The 22,496-nt window shown below is 42.8% G+C and overlaps 1 protein-coding gene across 5 annotated transcripts in view; it reads left to right on the forward strand.

Moving 5' to 3' along the window:
* The window catches only part of ZZEF1 (zinc finger ZZ-type and EF-hand domain containing 1), a gene marked incomplete at its 5' end in the record, with an annotated part of 111,795 nt that overhangs the window by 46,505 nt on the left and 42,794 nt on the right, over positions 1–22,496 (forward strand). For all 5 annotated transcript variants that reach the window (XM_082678577.1, XM_082678576.1, XM_082678575.1 and 2 more), the window contains 14 exons: positions 447–561; positions 4,153–4,312; positions 5,269–5,390; positions 5,476–5,598; positions 6,491–6,657; positions 6,741–6,822; positions 7,796–7,997; positions 9,056–9,204; positions 10,903–11,143; positions 14,337–14,416; positions 16,564–16,657; positions 17,428–17,896; positions 18,769–18,933; positions 22,301–22,420. In XM_082678577.1, coding sequence (XP_082534703.1) covers positions 447–561; positions 4,153–4,312; positions 5,269–5,390; positions 5,476–5,598; positions 6,491–6,657; positions 6,741–6,822; positions 7,796–7,997; positions 9,056–9,204; positions 10,903–11,143; positions 14,337–14,416; positions 16,564–16,657; positions 17,428–17,896; positions 18,769–18,933; positions 22,301–22,420 — 2,289 coding nt within the window. The remainder of the gene's footprint in view (positions 1–446; positions 562–4,152; positions 4,313–5,268; positions 5,391–5,475; positions 5,599–6,490; positions 6,658–6,740; positions 6,823–7,795; positions 7,998–9,055; positions 9,205–10,902; positions 11,144–14,336; positions 14,417–16,563; positions 16,658–17,427; positions 17,897–18,768; positions 18,934–22,300; positions 22,421–22,496) is intronic.

Below are 22,496 nucleotides of genomic sequence, written 5' to 3' on the forward strand. Positions count from 1 at the left end.
GAGACTATACCTGGTACGGAGGCCAGATTTAGAGGACTGTATAAAATGTCTTCAGAATCGAGTATCAAGGATGATGAAGGAGGCTGGGGCTCATGTGAAGAGACTTTGAAGACACAGGGAATGTTTAGCCTGGATTGTCAGATTAGCAGTCATGAGATTAGGTTTATTTCCTGTTGGTGGCCAAGGTGATTTATTCATCATATTTATTCCCTGGAATATTTTCTAAGGACTTGAAGATTTATGGGCCTGTGCTTACATAAGTACATGTGGACAGACAGTGGCACAGACCCAGCTGGGACCCTGGCCTTTTCCTGACCCAAACTCCTCACATCCCATAGAACTGACAGTGAAATCTTGCTAGGTTCTCTTTTGGAACCTTTTGAGATAGACAGCGTGAAAATCCCCTTCCTGAAACAAGGTGTCATGACTAATTTGTGTCCTTTCAGTGATAAGGATCCAGGCGGCCTTCTGCTGTTACCTGAGAAAGGCGACCTGGCCGACACGGACATCAGTGAAGTGCTGGCCGTCATGAGCACTCTGCTCTCTGTTGCTGCTCGAGAGGTAACTGATGCCGCTCTGTTTCCTTTGCCTCTTGCCTTTAGGAGACAGGGTAGGGCAGTTGTGGCTCCTTCCCCTTTAGCCCTCATTTACAGCATGATTGTAACTTTGCCTACGACTGTCACACACGAGCACAGAGGTTTCCCCGCCTGCCTTTGCTTCTAGTTAGCAGCTCCTGCAAAATGAGCGAGAGGTTGCTTCCCTGCCCCTTGGTAGTCAGCCAGCAATAAATACCTGAAAGTGCTCATTAAGACTCCCTTTGAAAAGGAGGAATGGGTATTTACTGAGTGCCCTTCTGGTGTCAGTCAGTGAGCCCAGCGCATAGTCATATATTTGTGGTGTGAATTCTGTGGAAAAAGCCTTTAACTTTTTTTAAAATTTAAGATTACTTAGCAAACCCACAGGCTAATCAAATCTGAAAAGATGGTCTCTTTTTTTCTGTGCTAATGATATTTTAAAATTTTTTTCTTTTCTTTTTTTTTTTTAACATGAAGGATTTTGTTTCTCAAAATGTAGTCCATTTGTCACCTGGATCAGAATCGCCTGGTACATTGTGGCAAACATTTGGATTTCTCGGTCCCACCCCAAGCTACTGATTTAGAGTCGCTGGGGGTAGGGCTTAAAACTCTGCATTATGTCAAGTACCCCCAGAGATTCTGAAGTAGCAAAGCCCTGTAGTAGGGGACCAAGCACTACCTCTCTGGATAAAATACAGGAACCAGGGAGGTAGAGGAGATGTGGGCAGAGTACAGACCACACCCTTGATGTGTTTAATGACGTGGCTGAACTTGGTGTCTTTAAATCTCTTATGTTTTTGTTAGTGCTTTGCTGTTTTCAGGTTGCTTCTGGAGCCATGATTTCGTTCATTCCCAGCTGCCTGCATTGATAGGCCACTCAGCACTTACCCCCCCCCCCCATTTGCTCACAGGGACCTTAGAGAGCTTTCAGTGTGCTGGGCTGTCATTTGTAGTGTGCTAGGTCACACTGGACTGGCCACTATTTAGACCTAATATTAGTTTAAATTCAGGTTTATTTTTATTTTACTGTGATGCCTGTGTTCTTTAAGGTAATGTATTGACTTTATAAGCCTTAATTGTTTTTAATCAATGCTCTATTTTCTGCTGTCACATTAATGTTCTCTTTGGTTATTTTCTCCTTTCTGTCTTCTTTCCAGACCCATCTCTTGAGTCTCCCTTAAAAATCTTACTCCAGCCTACTGCCCATCAGTTTTTGCTCTGCCCTGGTTAGCCGTGTCTCATTCTCATCTCTTTTTATTTCTGCCATTTCCCACACTTTCCCTTTCTTCTGGAGCTCATCTAAATTCTGTGTTTCCCAGACTGCTGATTTAAGTTCTACGTTCCCATCATCAGTGCCCCTGGGCAGAAGACTCCAGTGTTCTCACTGGTTTTCGTGGGTGTTAATTCTGCCTCCTGCGTGAGTCGGTATGTGCTGGAGCCAGGACTAAAACCCAGGCTATTCGACTCTTAGTCTTGTCCCCTTTCCACTTGGTCAGGTGTGCTGTGAGTTGTACGTAGAGAAGTGAGATAGCATTTGTCCAAGAGAATTCCTCATAATCTTCACTATTTGGAGATCACGTGATTGTCTTTTCTTCCCTGTCACTTTCCTGTGATACAAAGGAAGTTAGAAACCTCACCAAACCTCCCAGGCCAGGGATCACTGCAGCCATTGAGATATTTCCTTGAATTATCTTTTTGAATAAGAAACATTTATGGTTGTACTAAAGAAGAAGAGTTAGATTTAAAAAAACATTTTTTCAAGGTGGTCAGAAATGTACCTAGTCTGAAAAATTTCTCGCAAGTCTGTTAATTCAGTAGAGATCCACGAGAAGCCTGCTGCGTGCCGGGCCCTGTGCTAGGCATGGGGGTACAGTGCCAAAAGAGCACGGTCTTGAGAAGCAGGCAAACATGTGATCAGTCATAATACAGTAAGGGCCTAAAAGCGTAGGTCTTGTGGGTACAGAAGAGCACACCTGACCCCATCTGGTGGAAGAAGGCAGTAGAGCTTGGGAAGGGCTTTTCGGAGGAGGTGGTGCTGGAGCTCCTTGTGAGCCCACAAATGGAGTCTGATCAGGCATAGAGGAAGGGGTGTTCTTAATATAACAGCATATGTAAAAGGTCAGTGACAAGATGGGGAGGAGCAGGTATTTGAAGAGGAGAGTGCTAACGGCTAGGCTTCGAACATGTTGGGTTTATGGTTCTGGGAGGACTTCAGGTGACAGTGTCTGGTTGGACCCTCAGGAGCTGAGTCAGTGCTGGAAATGGAGATTTGCCGTCATTCACCAGCAGGTGATAGTTGAAGCCATGAATGTCAGTGTTCTCTCATCGCCTGTGGGCATCTGTGTAGAAAGGGCAGCCAGGAGAGTAAGAAGGAGAGGCAGGAAGAAAGTCAGGGGCCACAGAAGCTGAGGGAGGAGAGAGCTTCAAGTAGGACCGTGGCTGGCACAGCTCCCAGGGCTGAGGTTAAGTGGGGAGGCTTTGCTCTCTAGGTGGCAACTAATGCCTTTGAGGAATGGCTTCAACGAGTGGTGGGTGCAGGAGGGGTAGAGTGGCAGGGAGGGGAAAGGCAGGCACAGCAGGTGCAGGCAGCTTTTTCAGATGGAACACATGTACACAAATATATATATTGATGCACACTTTAAAGAAACAACTATCCATTTTAAGAAGTGGAACATTACCAGTATTTTTGCAGTCTGCCCCTCCCTGCCCAGTGCCCTTCCATGGCTCACCTTCCTCCTTCCTCATCAGAGGTAACCACCATTCTGAAATTTATATTCATCATTTCCTTGTGTTTCTTTCTACTTATCCCTACATAGCAGGCTTGTTTTCCCTGATTTTGGTCTTTAATGGAATCATGTGGCATTCAGTCTTCTGGGACAAGTTTTTTTCACCCAACAGCATTTTTGAGATTCATGCATGTTGATGTATGTGCTGCAGTTCTCCCCCTCCACCCCCAACCCACTGGTACACAATATTCCCTTTATGAATCTGCCATAATTTATTTATCCATTTTACTTTGGAGGGAAGGGAGAGTTGGGTTGTTTCCAGTTCGGGGCATTTACATGGAAGTAGTATATCTTGTGGTTTGTAGGTGCAAGAATTTATCCCTAGAGGTCATTTGACTCTTCAGAGAAACTGGAGAATAAAGATGATGGTTAGAGAGCTGTAGTGGGATAAAGAATTGTCTTTTAAAATGGGAGAGATTTGATTGAAGGCTCAGGGGAAGGAGCCAGAGAGAAAAGGAATTATTGAAGATGTGTGTGTGTGTGTGTGTGTGTGTGAGTGTGAGTGTGAGAGAGAGAGAGAGAGAAGATAACCGTGGGGTAAGGTTCCTAAGGGGTGGAAGGGGGAACGTGGAGTCCAACATCTATAAAGGCTCTGAACAGCTGGAGGGCAAGAGAGGAGTTTTCATAATGCCGTCTTTCTTGGTCACTTTTGGGTTGAAAGCTCTGTCATAAATATTCCCCACTTCCCTAGAATCTCTTTGTGTCTGACAGCTGCTCTCTTACAGAATGCCCCTGGCTGTGTTCTGTGAATGGCCTGTTGTAAACATTTCCATTTCTCTCCTCCCTTGTAGTGTGAGCTGCTGATGGTCGATGGGGCCCAAGGGGAGGTGGGCTCTGTGCTCTTCTCCCTGTTCTGGTCTGTCCAAGGCAGCCTGCTGTCCTGGTGCTACCTGCAGCTGAAGAGCACAGACTCTGGAGCCAAAGATCTTGCCGCTGACCTTATTGAAAAATGTGAGTTTCAGTACAAAATCCATGAAAACAGATAGGTGTTTGGGTTTGACTCTGTGTGTGCTCTTTTCTTAGTACCTCACATAGAACAGAGTGTGTGTTGTTTTCATTTCATTATTACAAATCAGATCTGTCTTCGGGTTGTTTTTTTCTTCTTAAAATGGAATTCTGTAGCATGTCTTTTTGCTCAGTTTCCTGTCTGAATGAAGTAGTATGCCTAAGTGTTTTTATTGTACGGTTGGGTCATTTCACGGCCTAAACATTGCCTCTGCGGTCATACAGCACTCTTAGATGATACTATATTCTTCAGTAGAGTCTGTCTTCCCTGTTTTAATCAAATTATCCAAAAAAGAAAGTCTTGAACTTTAAAAATCTAAGGTACATGTGAGCACTTCTGTGATCTTTGCTGGTACTGAAAATATTCATGTCCCATAAACCCACAGAAAATATTCATGTCCCATAAACCCACAGAAAATTATACAAAACCCAACGGGTTCTGAGAAGTTGTATGTAGAAAAATCAGTTCCATCAAACTTGGTCTCAGCAGCCATGTCAAAAATACTTACAGCATTGAGTCTTGGCTCTTCAAGTTTGGCCTGTCACATGGCGTACCTAGAGGCGGGCCCTTTGTAAACAAAGGGAGAGGCAGACCAGCAACTGGGTTGGTCAGCCATGTACCTTCACTTATAAAAGGGATATCTCCACCCCATGGAAAAGTAGCAAAGACAAAAAAAAAAAAAAATCACTCACTTTAAAAGTAAACTTTTACTGAGATTCGCAGTGCTTTTCCCTCCCAGAGGAAAACGTTTGTATGACACTGAAATGGTCTCATGGTCTTCTCTGATGGGGAATTCCCTCTACAGCTTCTGTGACCCTCTCCAGCTTTGTCCTTGATGATGACCAAGTAAGTGATGTTTCTACCATATAAAATATTAATTATTTTCTTTATGTTTTGGCAGATGTGGGACAGTTTCTGGCACGCATGAGAGTGATTTTGGAATCCCTTTTGTCACAGTATAGCGGGAAAACTGTAGTAGAAAAATTATGTAATTCGGTGTTTTCAATGGCAGCTCGTCAACTGGTAAGACAGAGTGGCAGCCATTTGTAAGGGGTGGGAGGGGGCGAGTCTGAGGTGGACGCTAAGTGCTTCGTTCATCTTCCTGTAGGTGATCTTTCTGCTGGACTTTTGCACATTAGATATTTCACACTGCACGCTCTTGAGAGAGTTCAGTGCCCTGACAGAGCTGTTGAAGGAGCTCTGCAGTGACCCTGATGGAGGACTGAACAAGGTACCTCGAGTTGGCATTTGAACCTGCTTTGTATCCCCTCTTAGGAACGCTGTGACCACACGTAATGAGACATACCACTCAGTTACGGGTCTACACGAATAAGTTACCTCTAGAAGAGCCCCCTCTGTTTTATCAGTACTTTATCAGTGCCTATCAACTTTATCAGTGTTGGTTTTGACAGCAAGAATAAATGCCAGTCTGAGTTGATTTGGTATATGGTCAGCATTAGACAGGAGACACAGAGGAAGCTGTACATAGATTAATTTAATTGTTCTACAGCACATGAAATTGTATCAAAACCATGTGAATGATTAACCAAATTGAAGTCCAGAAGAGAAAATCTGTGTTGAAAGGCAAATTAGAGGGTTGGGTATTTAAAAGCATTTTCTCCCTTACTCAGCCTTACAGGACAAAATGTTTTTTCACTGTCTTGTTTGAATCTCACAACTCTGTGGGAGTAGAAAGGGCGTATATTTTAAAGCCTATTTTAAAGACAAAAAAAGCAAAGACTGAAAAAGGGAGGGAGAAGACAAGGTGGGCTCGGGTTTGCCAGGGTCCCAAATAGGAGTGTAAGGTCTTTCATGCTAGTACTGGAACTTCATGCTGGTACTGGTTTGTAAGAAATAGTTCTTACAGATAGTCATAGTTAGAAAAATAAAAGCTAATCAGAGTTACTATAATGCAATAGAAACCCCGTGTCTTCTCTGCTGAATAAATGTATGTTGATCGATATGTATAGATGGGAACATCAGGTATATTTTTAGCCTGTGTGATGATTCGTGTAGGGATGTCAAAAGCTACTGTCTGGGGCACTGATGCACAGCAGTTTCCTGTGTGTGGCTGGATGTAGAGTGATGAAAACCCTTCTTTCTTAACTCATTTGTCTACATAGCTGGATGTGGAGACTTGGCAACAGGAACGTCCTGTGGTGTTACATACGTGGACCAAGGAGTCTGCTCACAACTATGAAAATAACTGCCATGAGGTGTCTGTCTTTGTTAGCCCAGGGGCAACCTATTTTGAGGTAGAATTTGATGAGCGATGTGAAACTGAGAAAAGGTACAACTCACCTGTTCTTTTTCCCCAAGCAATAATGGATCAGAAATGAGAGACGGAAAGTGATAAAGATTATGCTTTCACAGGTATGATTATCTGGAATTTACCGACGCTAGAGGTGGGAAAACACGCTATGACACAAAAGTCGGCACTGATAAATGGCCCAAGGTGAGTGATGTTCCCAGAGAGCCATGCGATACTTGTTTCTGTGTCAATTCTTCTCCTTTTGTCAGCCTCAGGCGGTAATAGAGATATGGTCTTTGAAGGGAAGCACTTATATTACACTTTCGTAAAAGGAAGTGCTTATAGCAGAGTTCAATACCTGTTTTGTAAATAAAGTTTTTTGGGGATACAGCCGCGCCCATTTGTTTGTTTCATCTGTAGCTGCGTTGGCACTTTAGTGGTGGAGTTGAGTCATCGCAACAGAGGCTGTATGGCGCAGAAAGTCTAACGATTTACTCTCTGATTCTTCATAGGAACAGTTTGCCACCCCTGGTTTATATCACATTGTCAGAGTAAATGGGGAGTTGTAATCCTTAGCAAGAAAGGGCCAGTGAGTCCAGGAGGGCCCTGACCATGGTGATGAAAGCCAGGATCTCCCTCACAGTTAGGGCCGCATGGTCTCTGGGGCTGGGAAGTTAAGTCCTGCTTCACTGTTGACCTTCTCTCTGCTGTCAGCAGTCTTGGTTGGGAGCAGAGGAGCGGGCAGCATGCTCTCTGGCTGAGTAGGTGGTGGGCAGATGGGCATCTGAGGTTTAGAAAACCGACCAGCAGTTTTCAACTTTGCTTCTTCATAAGATGCAGTTGTGAATTTTCTGTTTCAGTCACTCCGTTATACATTTCTCCTTTAATAGTTTTGGTGGGGGTGATAAGATATAATGGTGAGAATATAGACCAATTTTTTTTTTTTTTTTTTTTTTTGGCCATGTGGCATGTGGGATCTTAGTTCCCTGACCAGGGACCAAACCCATGCCCCTTGCAGTGGAGGCGCGGGGTCTTAACCACTGGACCTCCAGGGACCAATTTTATATTTAGACCAATCTTATATTTAGATCTTTCTGAGTCGTGAAGAACATGCTTATTATTGAAATGCTACCTTCTCTAATCAGTTTGACCACATGACTTTTTTGTTTGTCTCTAGAAAGTGACCTTTAAGGCTGGTCCCCGGCTGCAGTTTCTCTTTCACTCTGACAGCAGCAACAATGAGTGGGGCTACAAATTCACCGTCACTGCCTATGGCCTGCCTGATGTCGCCGTGTCTTGGGGCTTGGATTTACAGCTCCTTGTTTCCCGGCTGATGGGACGCCTCGCTTCCCAGTGCATGGCACTCAAATCCGTGCATCGTAAGTCCACAGACCATCCCTTCCCTTCTTGCTAACAGCCACATTGAAGAGCAAGGTAGTACCCCTTTTGTGTAAGTTGTCTCCACATAGCAGTAGAGCAAAGGGGATTGATAAAATTCCCTTTCAGTTTCCTTTAAACTAAACCACAATAAGATGTCTGCTTGACTCAGACACTGGGGCACATTGCCAAGGAAGGACATGGTGGATTCCCTGTCTGTGGAGGACAAGTGGGGAGGGAGCTGAGTTTGGGCAGCATTGTCATCATTGTTTTGTGAGTCAATTTTGGTATACTCCAACAAGAAGGCAGAAATATGGAATAAATTAATTGTATATTCTCTAATTATCTGAATATTTGTGTGAATATGTATAAATATGTGAACATGGATTTAGCCTTAAAGTGATTTCTTCAACTTATTTGTTAAATTCATCCAAGGATGAGTGAAACAAGAAATAGAATGAAACTTGCTAGCGTATTTTATTTCTATATCATGTCTTGAGTTTTTCCTCACTTTAAAGTAAAACATCATACAAAAATTGCGTAACGGAAAAAAGCCAAGGGGAAAAGCCATTTTTAATCCTGATACCCAGAGATAACTATTATTAACATTTTAATCTATTTCTATCTAGTCTTTTTTCTTTGTTTATTCATAAACACACACATGGTGGGTATTTAATTATTGCTGCTATTTTTTTACAAACTTAAGTTTATGAATTGTGAACATGTCCCCATAATGAAACGTTTCTAAATGGTCTCCTGTTATACCCTAGAGGTAGTTCCCATTCTGTTTTCAACTTACTACACGGGTTAAGTCATTTCAGAGGCACCTGTAACTGAAGCTGTCGTAGAGAATGGTAGCATTTCAGGACTGCCTGATGGCTTGGGTTCATTGGGGTATTTGTTTATGAAGTATCACAATTACATTCTGCTAAATGTGTGTGAATTCCCTCCAAGTCTTAATGCCCAAGTTTTTTTAAAAGCTTTTCTTCACCAGTTCAAAGATTCTCAGTATATTAAGGAAAAAATAGAACTCTCATCAGCCTTCTTTTTCTCTTTCCAGAGTTAGGAAGTAACATGGCAATACCTCAGGCAAAAATGGCATTAGTCCTAAACTCCCCCTTGTGGAAACCTGTGTTCAGGCACCAAATATGTCCAGAGTTGGGATTAGAAGCAAGCTGGCCCACTCACCCACCCCAGGATAATAAGGAGGTATTTGTTCTTCTCTTGTCTTTGTATTTGGAATGGGAAATGTTTACTAATATTTATTACTTTAAATTATAAACGTCTGTGTTTGTATCTTATCACCCCCACTGAGCTGTTAGCTCCTCGAGGGCAGAAACTATATCCCTTGTTCACTTGGGGTCCCCACTGTGCACCACAGGGGCCAGTGTAACGGGTCTTCAGAAGTATTGACTGACTGACTCTTCAGTGATATACAGTAGGTGCTCAGTAAATCTCTCTTGATGGAGTTATTAAAGAAACAAGTCGAGTCTATTTCCGGTGCCCGCTGAGTCAAACTTCAGAATAAATGATTTATGCTGTACTTATTTGTTCTCCATGGAACAGTAACACATTATTTAGGCTTATAATAATTAAAAACGAAACAAGTTTGCCCACTGTCTCTTCTTCATCTCTCCGCCCTTCTCTCTCTGCTCTACTACTTTTCCTCCCTTCTTCCTGCCTCCCCCTACCCCAGTTCTTCAGTAGTTAATTGCTGAATCCAGGGGTTCTTGCTCAGCTTCTCTTCTCCTTTGCCTCTCTGCTCCTTCTCTTATTCCATGGCAGCCCACTGTCTTCTCTTAATCTCACCACTCCATCTACTCCCTTTATTGACCTCTCTTCTTCCTCCTTCTCTAAAGAGTAGGCTTCATTTGGGCTTTCTCCCCTTTGCTGCACCCCACCAAGACTTGATGCTGTCTCCTCTCTTCTGTTGTCATATCTGTGTGAAAAATACCTAAATGTCAGTTTCCAGCCCTGGTTCTTCTCTCAGGCTCCAGTCATGTATCCCCATCTTCCTGTCAGGTATTTCCATTTAAGTGTTCTGATGCCCTTTAACTCAGAGGTGTAAAACCAGGACGTCTCCCTGGACTTCTCGCTCCTGTTACTGTCATTATTGTTTCCCAGGCATTGAACCACTGCTCCCTGGCATCACCTTTATCCCCACCTTGTTCTCACCTTTCCTGTCCAGTCAGCTGCAAGCCCTGTGGCTTCTTCCTTGAGATGTTCACCACTGTCTGTCTCCTCTGTCTCCATCTTTATTCAGACCCTCATCTTGCACTTGCGTTGTTACATTGGTACCTACCAAGTTTTTTTTAATCACTGCATTATCTTGTCATTCCACTGCCAAGCACCATTAATGGCTCCCCGTTGCCCACAGGGTGAAGTCTAAACTCCTCAGTGTGACAGTCAAGGCTCTCTACAGTCTCCTTTCACCTTACCTATCTGACTCTAGTTCCCACCACTCCCCAGCTGAGACTTCAGGCCAGGTCAGTCTCCCCACTGACTCTTAACTTTTGCTCATGGTTGTGTTCCTCAGGGCCAAACCTGCGCAGTCTTCAGGGTCCAGTCCAAAGCCCGTCCCCTCCAGGAGGCTTTCCGTAGTTACTTTAACCTGCCAGGAGCTCCCCCCTGTGGATTCTCAGCACTGGGTGTCCCTTCTAGGCATTTGGCACTTGATAATCTTACGCTTTACAGTAGTGGTAGCTTTAATGCTTTTAATGTTTTATTTATGTTTACCTTTTTTTTTAACCCATGTATCTGTCTGATCTCCCCCAAGTAGATTGAAACTTCCTGAGAGTAAGCACCGTGTTTTATACTTCTGCTTTGGCCTAGTAGGTGTTCAGTAAACTTTATTTTTTGAATGAATGCATTAAACATGATGGTTTTTCTTGTTGTTGTTGTTCCCAGGTTAAGAACATCCCTGATGATCCCTGCCACCAATTTCTTCTTGACTTTGCACAGTCAGATCCTGCCCAGAACTTCTGTGGGCCATATTCAGAACTTTTCAAAGGATTCATACAGGCATGTAGAAAACAGGCCCCAAAGACAGATATAGTTGCTGGTTCCACTATTGATCAAGCTGTGAACGCCACCTTTGCTGCTCTGGTGTATCGCACTCCAGATTTATATGAGAAGCTGCAAAAATATGGTAACTTATATTACAGGGAATGTTTTTGATCTGAAGGCCAATTGCTAAGTTTTAAGAAAGCTTATCTTAAGTGAAAGTTGTAAAATATTTTGGAACATAAACATACTTCTACAACTATAGACTTCATCTTGTCAGTCCTACTTTGCCAGTCAAAAGATTTGTGACCAATTTATAGTTAGCAGATTGCAGTATATAGCAAGTAGCCTTGAGTTTCCTAATTAGCAGGTAATTTGTAATCCAGAATTCTCATGGAAAACTGGCGAGAAGTTTAATGGAAAGAAACCTTAACTTGGGTTGTAGTCCCAGCTCACAAACTAGAAGTTGTGCAGCTTCAGGTTAATCAGATAACCTTTCTGCACCTGAGTATCCTTATCCATAAAGTTTAGATTAGCTCTAACATGCTAAGAAATTCCAATTTAAACCTGAGATGTTTAGGTAATTGAATGTGCTGATAACCAAGGAGGAAATGCAGGTATTAACTCCATCTTTAGACTTGCAGCTTCTTTGTAGCATCATCCCTGCTTGGTTTCCTTCGTTGATAGCCTGCTCCTTGCCATTTCTTTTCCTCATGTCCCCCAGGGATACCATCTCTGTGTATTTACTATAAGTGTAGACTGCAGCCTAACAGGACCCACGGAGAGGGAGGGTCTCTCCCTACGCATAATCTTTCAGGGGAAAAACATTTCAAACCCAACGTAAAGACAAGTTATGGGCTGTCCCAAGCACTTTGGCAGGATATGTGTTCTTTCCATGGTGCTGATGAAAGAAGCAGGAACAAATGCTTCCTTTCTTAGAGTAGGTAATTGCTTATTGCTCTAATTATTATTATTGTTGATATTATTAGCACTGCTACCTTTATTGCTTAGTCTTGTGTGTCCCACATTGCAGAGTTTATTTCCTGATGTCCAAATCATCTCAATTACTCCTTCAAATCTTAATATTTCCTTTAAGAAGCTGCTCAAGTAAATAAAACTGTACTGAAGCATGAGTGGTTTAAGTAAACAGCTGTCACATGGGAGAGTATATTTCTGCTGGGGATGAGGGGCCTGCTGACCTGTATGGTCTTGGAAAAAAAAATTCGGTACATGTTTCCATAATCAAATTGTAGTAAGACAACTGGACAGCCTTTGTTACCTGTGGGAACTTTCAGTGGAAGGATAAAAGCCTTGTGAGTTAAAAGCTGAGAGATAGAACTCTCCCCCAGCTCTTTTTCAAATCATGTTCAGCTATCACATACCTATTTGCAGTTAAGAAACACACAATCAAATGTAGGAACTAGAAATATTTTACCGAATACAAGTTGTTTCTAGAATACCTACCACTGTTGCTTTGAAAGAGGTAAAGTTGGTTCCCAGTTCTTTCTGTCCCTGCCTCTAAGGGGCTATTCATGGGTTCTTCAAGACTGAACTACTTTGAGAGTGGTCCTTGTCTAGCTAATTTGCTCATCTTTGTCTAAAAATTTGTCACCCTTTTGGGTTAGAAATGTACGGGAGGAGTTTTTCAACTAGACTCTAAGCTGCTTGAGGGCAGGAACCATGTTTTTTTTTTCAGCATAGTGTTTCCCAGTGCCTGGTATAGAGCCTGGCACATTCTAGGTATTCAGAAAATACATTGCATTTACATTGGCTCAACAGAGAGTGTCACTGTGTTCTAGTAGTTTATCCTTTGGTTTTTAGATGAAAAGGGACAGGCCTCATGGGTCTTTCTTTAAAAAAAAAAAAAGAAAAAAGAACTTTTTTGTTATTTTTCTAATTATAAAAATAATACCTATTCATGTAGAAACTTACAAAGTACAGAAGAGCTTAAAGTAATTATCAACTATAATCTCACCACTTCAAGAACATTTTTCTGTTATCATTTTTCTATATATCTACCTGGCCTTTTATTTAGGTATATTTATATGTGTACGTATGTATATATACACACCATGTTTTTACTATGTATACTCTTTTTAAATAAGACAATTTTGTACATACTGTTTCATTATCAGCCTTTTTTACTTAATATATACCATGAACTTTTTTCCATGTTTTTTTTTTTAACATCTTTATTGGGGTATAATTGCTTTACATTGTTGTGTTAGTTGCTGCTGTATAACAAAGTGAATCAGCTATACGTATACATATATCCCCATATCCCCTCCCTCTTGCGTCTCCCTCCCACCCTCCCTATCCCACCCCTCTAGGTGGTCACAAAGCACCAAGCTGATCTCCCTGTGCTATGCGGCTGCTTCCCACTAGCTATCTATTTTATATTTGGTAGTGTATATATGTCCATGCCACTCTCTCACTTCGTCTCAGCTTACCCTTCCCCCTCCTCACGTCCTCAAGTCCATTCTCTACGTCTGCATCTTTATTCCTGTCCTGCCCCTGGGTTCTTCAGAACCATTTTTTTTTTTTTAAGATTCCATATATATGTGTTAACATATGATATTTGTTTTTCTCTTTCTGACTTACTGCACTCTGTATGACAGTCTCTAGGTCCATCCACCTCACTACAAATAACTCAATTTCGTTTCATTTTATGGCTGAGTAATATTCCATTGTATATATGTGCCACATCTTCTTTATCCATTCATCTGTTGATGGACACTTAGGTTGCTTCCATATCCTGGCTATTGTAAATAGAGCTGCAATGAACATTTTGGTACATGACTCTTCTTAAATTATGGTTTTCTCAGGGTATATGCCCAGTAGTGGGATTGCTGGGTCATATGGTAGTTCTATTTTTAGTTTTTTAAGGAACCTCCATACTGTTCTCCATAGTGGCTGTATCAATTTACATTCCCACCAACACTGCATGAGGGTTCCCTTTTCTCCACACCCTCTCCAGCATTTATTGTTTGTAGATTTTCCATGTCAATAATTATTTTTTACTCACTTTTAATAATTTTTATTTTGCTTTTAATTTTTTTATATTTTACTTTTATATTGTTACTGTTAATATTTTACTTTAACAGTATATCCATTTCAGATGCGGTTTGTTTGAAAAAAGTTAGTTTGAAGTAACACAGAGAACCCATTACAGGTGTTTATGGTTTAATTGATAGTTTTTTCCCCCAGTCCTCTCTTAGGAACCCCCATGTGCAAGTGTCAGGGGAAGAGTTTTCCTTTGCGGAGATTGGGAGGTGACTTTGGGCTTCATGTTGCAGTAGTGAATTGTGTTAACTGAATGTAACCTCTCCTTTCCCCAGTAAACAGTGGGGGCAAGACAGCCCTGAGTGAGGAGTTCGCACAGGTGTATTCCTTGGCAGATGGGATTCGAATATGGATGGTAAGGTTTTCCTTTGCATGTGATTTTTATGCATTTTGAGTTTTCCCACCATGATATCATTGAATTAAGGTAAGTAGCTCTCTTCTCAAGAATTTAACTTTAGGAATGTTTTTCAAAACTAAAGTTCAGTGATGTGAATGGATAAAAAATAATTTAGAACCCTTGAAATCATAATTTGGTGAATGTTGAGATTGTCAGAGTAAACCCGCTTACCTCCTTCTGTAACCCAAAGGCTGCTCGGTGGAACCTAACCTTTTAGACTAGGGGGAAGAGCATTGTGTTAGATGACAGTTTTAGGCAGAGGAGAGCACTCTTGCAAAGGAGAGGGCTTTCTGCATTTTAGAAAAGTAGTTCTGCAGCATTGTTCATGACAGCAATAAACTGGAAGAACAAAATGTCCCATTTATAGAACAGACAAAAAGGTTATATATTATATTACTGTATAATGCTGTATTACAGTGAAAGTGAATGAAGTAGAGCTGCCTGTATCAGCATGGGTGGTGCTCACAAATGTGATGATGAGCAAAACATAGCAAGTTGTAGAAGAATGCGTAGGTATGATATTCCTCGTATAAGCTTAAACGTAAACTAGATCTGTTACGTACGTAAATATGTAGTAAAATTATACAAATGCATGGAAATGATAACATTCAGGAGAATTGTTTCTATTTCTTAGGTGTGGAGATGAGTATATATTAGTATTATTTATATATATATTTACAACCACCTTAAATATTGTATAGTAATTGAGAAAGCAGTCTTAAAATAAATGAGTAGAGGCTGGTAATAAGAGTGAAAGCAAGAGACTAGTTGTGGTAATTAGATGAGGATGGCTTCTGCTACTTGGGAGATAAGATAATTAGACTGTGTGATTGATCTGAGTGGTGAACAGGCAAATGGAGTTTAGGACTGTTTCCGTGTTCCTGGTTTGGGTGACTTGGTGGGTGGGTAGAAGCGTTGACCAGAATAGGAAGAATGGTCTTGGATCTGGGAGTGGGGTGCTAAGTTCAGTTTGAGACCTGTTATGTATGAGGACATCTAGGTTATTTAAGACACCTAGCTAGAGAATTTAGTAAATGTGAAAGAATATAAATGTCAAGGCAGAGATAAGGATAACTTCAAATCATTGGTAATAGTTTTTTTTTTTAATGTATGAGTTTATCCAGGAACAGACAGCCTTGGACAAAATCCACAATGATTAGAACATAGTTGGTGCTCAGTGTAGACAAGATAGGTAGATGGAGACCCAAATGAACAGGGACTCTCAAAAGAAACTAAAAGGTATCATCATCAGAATGGCGGCGGGTGGATCAGAAGACTGTGTTGACAAAGGAACCAAGACAGTAATAGCAATTTAAGAAAGTGTCCGATAAAGTCAGTGGCCACACACAGTTCAAGTAAAAAGGATTTGGCAATTGTGACAAAGCACATTGTAGATTATGCTTCTGGCTTAGCATATGACAGACTGCCAATGATTGGACAAGATACCAGCCTTCTCTCTAAGACCTTGGTCTACATACATCACACATGGTCTTCTCTCTGGGCTGTCAGCACCATGGCCCAAACTGTGACCATTTCCTGTGCTGATACTAGAAGCACCATTCTCTGCCTGGCAGTCTCAGCATCACTTAGAGGTGTCCCCTCCTTCGGAGGAGAATAGAGATCAACTTGTGGTTCAACCTCTGCTGCAAACCGGGTGTGTGATTTCTGGCCACACCACGCGGCTTGCAGGATCTTAGTTCCCCGACCAGGGATTGAACCCATGCCCCTTTCAGTGGAAGCATGGAGTCCTAACCACTGTACCGCCAGGGAAGTCCTGAGACCTCACTTCTTTATCTGTACTAGGTCAGCTTTAGGTAAGGGCCCCTCCAACTCCAGGGTTCTAGAATTTTTTAAAGAATAGGGTCATGGTTACAAATCCCTCCCAAATAACACATAGTTGAAAAGGAGGTGGTCTTGCAGATAGACCTTTAGGCAGCTTCAAATCCTAAATTATTTCTAGGACAAACAAAAACAGCTCAGTCCTGTGCACAGGACTGTAAAGTTCTCCAGGATCTCAACACTGTGTGCTTTTGAAGTAGTTTGCTGTGGCTGCCCTTGCTGCCCTGTCTGGACAGCGTAATTATGTGGCTCAAATCCTTCCCCAGTTAGAGATGAAGCAGAAGTCCCTGATGAGCCTGGGGAATGAGGCAGAAGAACAACGCGGGCCAGAAGCTGCTGAGGTGAACCCCGAGAGCCTGGGTGAGTGCCATCTCCAGCTGTCATCACTGGGCCTTCTGTTTCCATTTTGTAGAAAACCAGTGACCCACCTTCTAGATAAGTTTAGTTGAAGCTGTGTTGGCCTAGGGAAGGTAACACAGGCACTAAATGTATTTTCCAAGGATGTTCACAAATAGAGAAGTGCCAGTTGTTAATTGTTTATTAACATGATCCAGACGGAGCATCTTTCTAATTACTTCCCTTAGGAGGCACGAAGTGCTTTTTGAGCTACATCTTGTTATGTTTTTAAAGTGTATTCACACTAAATATTTAATGAAATTAAAGAATTACTGTTAACTTTTAAAATTTCATGGTTATGTTATTATTTAAAAGTTTTTTTTAGTGAAATATACTGGAGATTTTACAGATGAAATAATGTGATGCCTGGGATCTGCATGGAAGTAATCCAGGGAGTGGGGAGTGGGAGTGGGTGAAAAAAAGACTGGCCTTGGATTGATGGCTGTTAAATCTGCGCAAGGGGAAGGGTCCTTATACTATTCTCTCTCTATGTATATTTGAAAATGTCCACAATAAAACTTTAAGTGTGCTGATGGTAGTGCTAGGGAGATTTTGATGTATATAATGAGAGAAAATTTGATTCTGTCCTGTCAGTAGATGTGTATATCACTGTGTTAATGGAGGTATTTCTTGTCCTAAACTGTAGAGTTTAAGTAGGTTATTTTCAATGCAAAAGTAGGTAACGAGTTTAATTTCGACTTTTTTTCATTATCTTTCTTGCATTTTGCATTTAGCGAAAGAGTGTATTCAGAAGAGTCTTCTACTACTGAAATTTTTGCCCATGGGTGTAAGTTCAAAAGAAGGCTGTGACAAGTTGGTGGCTGTAGATGACACAGATCATCTGCGGCCACTGGACAAGCGCCAGAGGACAAGCTCTGTGGTGGAAGAACATTTCCAAGCCTCCACATCTCCCACCAAAGCAGCGCCCCCTGCTGTGGAAGATAGGAGTCCTGGCTTGGATGTCCAGCCCACGCTGCCGCCCAGCAGTGGTGCTCCTGCCACGGAAGTGTCCTCTGCCACAGCCGAAGAGCCCTCATCACCTTCCACTCCCACCCGGCGGCCTCCCTTCACCCGGGGGCGGCTCCGGCTGCTCTCCTTCCGCTCAGTAGAGGAGGCCAGACCGTTGCCCACAGTGAAAGAGAAGTACCCTGTGCTGAAGGATGCCATGGACTTCATTAAAGATCAGTCACTCTCCCACGAGAGGTGAGCGCTTTCTCTTTTCAAGCAGCAGGTACCCAGTCTTGTCAAAGACTTGAAGTTCATGTTAAAAACAAGCAGATAGGGCTTCCCTGGTGGCGCAGTGGTTGAGAGTCCGCCTGCCGATGCAGGGGACATGGGTTCGTGCCCCGGTCCGGGAAGATCCCACATGCCACGGAGCGGCTGGGCCCGTGAGCCATGGCTGCTGAGCCTGCGCATCTGGAGCCTGTGCTCTGCAACGGGAGAGGCCACAACAGTGAGAGGCCCACGTACCGCAAAAAAAAAAAACCAACAAAAAAAATGAGCAAATAATACTTGGAGGACAGATCAAGATTTGTCTTAGAATGTTCAAGAAAAGGTTTGATTTTGTTTTTCTTTTAAAGAAGTATTTTTTCCACTTGAGATTTGTACATTATGCTATATATACATTATATCAATAATGTACCATTTGGATAAGAAAAGAAACATTTCTCTTCCTAGCTGCCAAAATAAATTTGTCTTATTTTAACGCTGGGAGAAATTTAGGATTTGATATTTTTGGCAAAATTACTTGTCAGTGGGCTTATACCTCTGGAAGTATTGCGTATTTTAATTTCCTTTCCTAAGTTTGTCCCTGGTTTACCACAGAGACAGAGTTCCTTTTTAATCAATTAATTGTTCAACGTGAGTTGTTGGGCTTCTGGACAGTGAACTGATTTGTAGTGCTGCTGAGTAATGACTAAACGTAGCAAACAGGTCTTGCTATCCTTCCTGAATGATACCTCACAATAGTGTTTCCTTTTTATTAATACGGCATCAGAACTTGGGTAGGGGTCTGTTTTCTTTCTGCCCCAGCTCGAGAGTTTTCTGGGTGTTCCTGACTTGAGTTCTGTCTCCAGTGTTGTAAAGGTTCTTTCCTTGAGGAAGGCCCAAGCCCGGAGCATCCTCGAGGTCCTGAGGATCATTCAGTGTTGTACAGAGTCCCTTGGGCAGCCTCACTGCTTCCACCCACCTTTCATACTTTTCCTGTTGGAGCTTCTGACCTGCCAGAAAGAGTTTACCAAGTAAGTCCAAAGTATGAGGAAGACAAGCCGTGGGGTCGTTTTAAAGAAATCCTGATTGTCTTCTCTAAGTAAGAGCTCTATCATTTCCATGTAGGATACAAATTCATGTTTTTGAACAATTCATTCTCTCATTCTAAGGAAAAATGGGTTCTATCCTTTCAGTAAGTAAATACCAGAACATGTTTATTCTTCTTGATGAGTTTATCAGCTTTATTTTACCAATGAGGGTTGTATTGCCTGTGCACCCGTACTCATCATTTGGCTCCTGGAAGCTGGGGGCCACATTTAATGCTCATTTACTATAACAACATAAATCTAGGTACCTCACAAGGTTGTTTCAGCAGCCACTTGGTAAACACTTCCCGAGTGTTGTCTCTACCAGCCACTGTTCTAGGTGTTGTATATAGCAGTGGGCAAGGCAGACAAGATCCTTGTTCTAGTGGAGCTTGTATTCTGTTTAGGAGAGACAGACAAAACAAAACAAACACAAACAAACGAAAAATATGATCTATAACCTGGCTATGTGGTGATTTCATACAGAGTGACCTAATTTGTGTAGTTGGGTTAGGCAGGCTGAGGAGGACATGGAACCAAGGCATGACTTGACCAGCTGAGATCCGGGGGAAGAGCACTAAAGGCAGAAGGACCACCACACAGACCCTAGGGTGGGGGATTAGCCCAAGGAGCAGAAAGAAAGCCAGTGTGCCTGAGCAAGAGAAATAGGAGGAGGTGAGGTCAGAAAATTAGGGCCCATAATACGTAAAGCTTTGTAGGATATGGTTTAAGGTGTTTGGATTTTACCCAGAGTTGCAGATGGGAAGTCCCTGGAGAAATTTAAGCCCAAGGGGAACACACTGTGATATATCTTTATGAAAGATACTTCTGGCTACTACATGAAAAAGAGTGGAAGGAAGAAAAGCAGTGGAGAGACTGCTGCAGTAGCCCAGGCAAGAGGTGGAGGTGGTTTGGACCAGGAGATAGTACTGGAGAAGGAGAGAAAAGGGTGAGATTCAAGATACACCGTGGAGGTGGAGTTGTAAGGACTTGTTGATGGATTAGACGTAGAGGGTGAATGAAAAGAGTCATGGGGAAAGAAACCTCTAGGATTTTGGCTTGAGCAGCTGGGTGGATGGTGATACATTTTACTGAGGGGAAGAGTATGGAAGGAACAGATTGGGGTGATAATCAAAAGTTTTGTTTTGGCCATGTTAAGTTTGAACTGCTTCTTTCATACCCAAGTAGATATGAGAAAATAGAGATAAGAGTCTAAACATCTCAGAAGAAACCAGGAGTAGGGATAGAATTTGGATGTTGTCAGTATATAGATGGTATGTAAAGCCGTGAGACCAGATGAGACCTTCTAGAAAGAGTGCAGAGAGATGGACAAGAGGGGGCTCTGGACTGAGCATTAGGGGCACTTCTTTATTTAGATGAAGCCAAGCAGAGGAAGAGGAGTCATGAGGAGACCAGGGAGTGACCACCAAGAGCAAAAACCAGGGGATGGTGGTGCCGTCGAAGCCGACAGAGGAATGTATCTCCAAAGATAGGAATGGGGCTTCCCTGGTGGTGCAGTGGCTAAGAGTCCACCTGCCAATGCAGGGGACACGGGTTCAATCCCTGGTCCGGGCAGATCCCACATGCTGTGGAGCAACTAAGCCTGTGCACCACAACTACTGCACCCGCGCGCCACAACGATTGAGCCTGCACACCACAGCTACTGAAGGCCATGCACCTAGAGCCCGTGCTCTGCAACAGGGAAGCCACTGCAATGAGAAGCCCGCGCACTGCAACGAAGAGTAGCCCTCTCGCCGCAACTAGATAAAGCCGGTGTACAGCAACGAAGACCCAACACAGTCAAAAGAAAAAAAATAGATAGGAATGGTCCATTGTGTCATATGCTGATGTGAGAGGTTGAGAGAGATAAGAACACACTAGATTTGACAGCAGTCTTACTGGAGCCATGAGGCCACAAGCTCTGTTGGACTGGGTTGAGAAGAGAATGGGGGTGATGAAATGGAGAGGGAGACTAGACAATTATTTCAGGAAATTTGGCCTTAAAGGGGAGCAGGGGATTAGGATAGTAATTGCAGGGGATGTAGCATCAGCTGAGGGTTTTGAAGAGATAGCAGAGTATACTGTACACTGACGGGAGTGGGTCAGTAGTGAGGAAAACTCGATGCAGGAAGGAGGGCTTAATTGCAGTAGCAGTGGTTAAGTATAGTGGTCGGCCTTTGAGAGCCAGGGAGACTATCTCCCTGGCAGCAGGAGGAAACACACTGGGGTAGAGATGCAAGTTGCTTGGTAGGTTTGGTGGTGCGAAGATGGGGGAGTTCCTGTGGGATCATTTCTGTTTTCAAAATATAAAATTTGAGGGTAGGTATCAGCTCTAAATGATGGCTTAGGAGGAGGCAGTGGAAGTTTAAGAAGCAGCAGGAGGTTTGAAACAGTAGTGAAAATTGAGACAGCCGGTCTGATTGCCTGACAGTTTGGAGAGATTATTTGAGAATTATGGTTGTGAACGTAAAGTACTACTAGTCAGCTTGGTTGTGTGGTGTTTCCTCTAGCAACAATTAGCTATTTTGATGTTGGCATATAATTTCTCAGGCAAGTATGTGGAGGGAGAAGGCAGCAAATGACTTGGTGATTGCTAAGGTATGATTATGGTGACGGGCCATGGAATTGAAGCTGAGTACAGGGCAAAGAGAAAGCCTGGCGGCAGTGGTGGATAGTCAACGTGAGGGAGCATCATGGCTTGGGGCTCCCTGGGATTGGTGGGAGTCGCAGTGTAGGTGAGCAGGGTGAGAGGTCAGTCAGAGCAGGATGCTCTGAAGTCAGGATTTCAGAGGTAACGCCGTTACTGTGGTGACAAGGTCAAGGAAATGACCATCAGACGGGGATGGCAAAGGGGCTGGAGGAGAAGATCGCTGGAGGTGAAGAGGGCAGAGGATCCAGAGACGGCAGAACTGGGGCATCATTCCCATGGGTGTTGGAGTCTCCAAGGTGACAAGGATCAAGGTCGGAAAGACACTGAGCTTGGCACGGAAGTCGTCACTGAAGGGAGGCAGAGGGGTGGGCGTGACTGTGTGGAGAGGATTAACTTTGGTAATTTGTGAGGAATACTTAACATGGTACCAGGCGCTCAGGTAGTGGTGGGAAGGGTGGTTTTTATAATAACAAAGAAAGGTTAATAATTGTCATCTCTATACTCCTGGTGGGCAACCTTCTTGATCCAAGCAGATGAGTCACTTGCTGTTTTGTCTGTTACTTTCTGAAGTTACGTTTTTATTAAGTTTCTGTGCCACTTCGTTAGCAATTAAGTGATTAATGTTCTGGCAATTAAGTGACTGGTAATTTCTTCTGTTTCTAGTTATTTTGGACACCTGGAGGGCTGTGGTGCAGATCTACACAAAGAAATTCGAGACACTTACTATCAGTTTGTTCTGTTTTTGGTCAAAGCAGTTAAAGGGTTTAGTAACGTAAACGACAGGTACGGGATAATTTTATGATTTCTAGAGAAAAAATTATTTCTGTTTTTTCTGATTTTTTAAAGAAATACATGTCCA

Source organism: Grampus griseus (genome assembly GCF_964374135.1).
Source record: "Grampus griseus genome assembly, chromosome: 20".
Taxonomy (NCBI): Eukaryota; Metazoa; Chordata; class Mammalia; order Artiodactyla; family Delphinidae; genus Grampus; species Grampus griseus.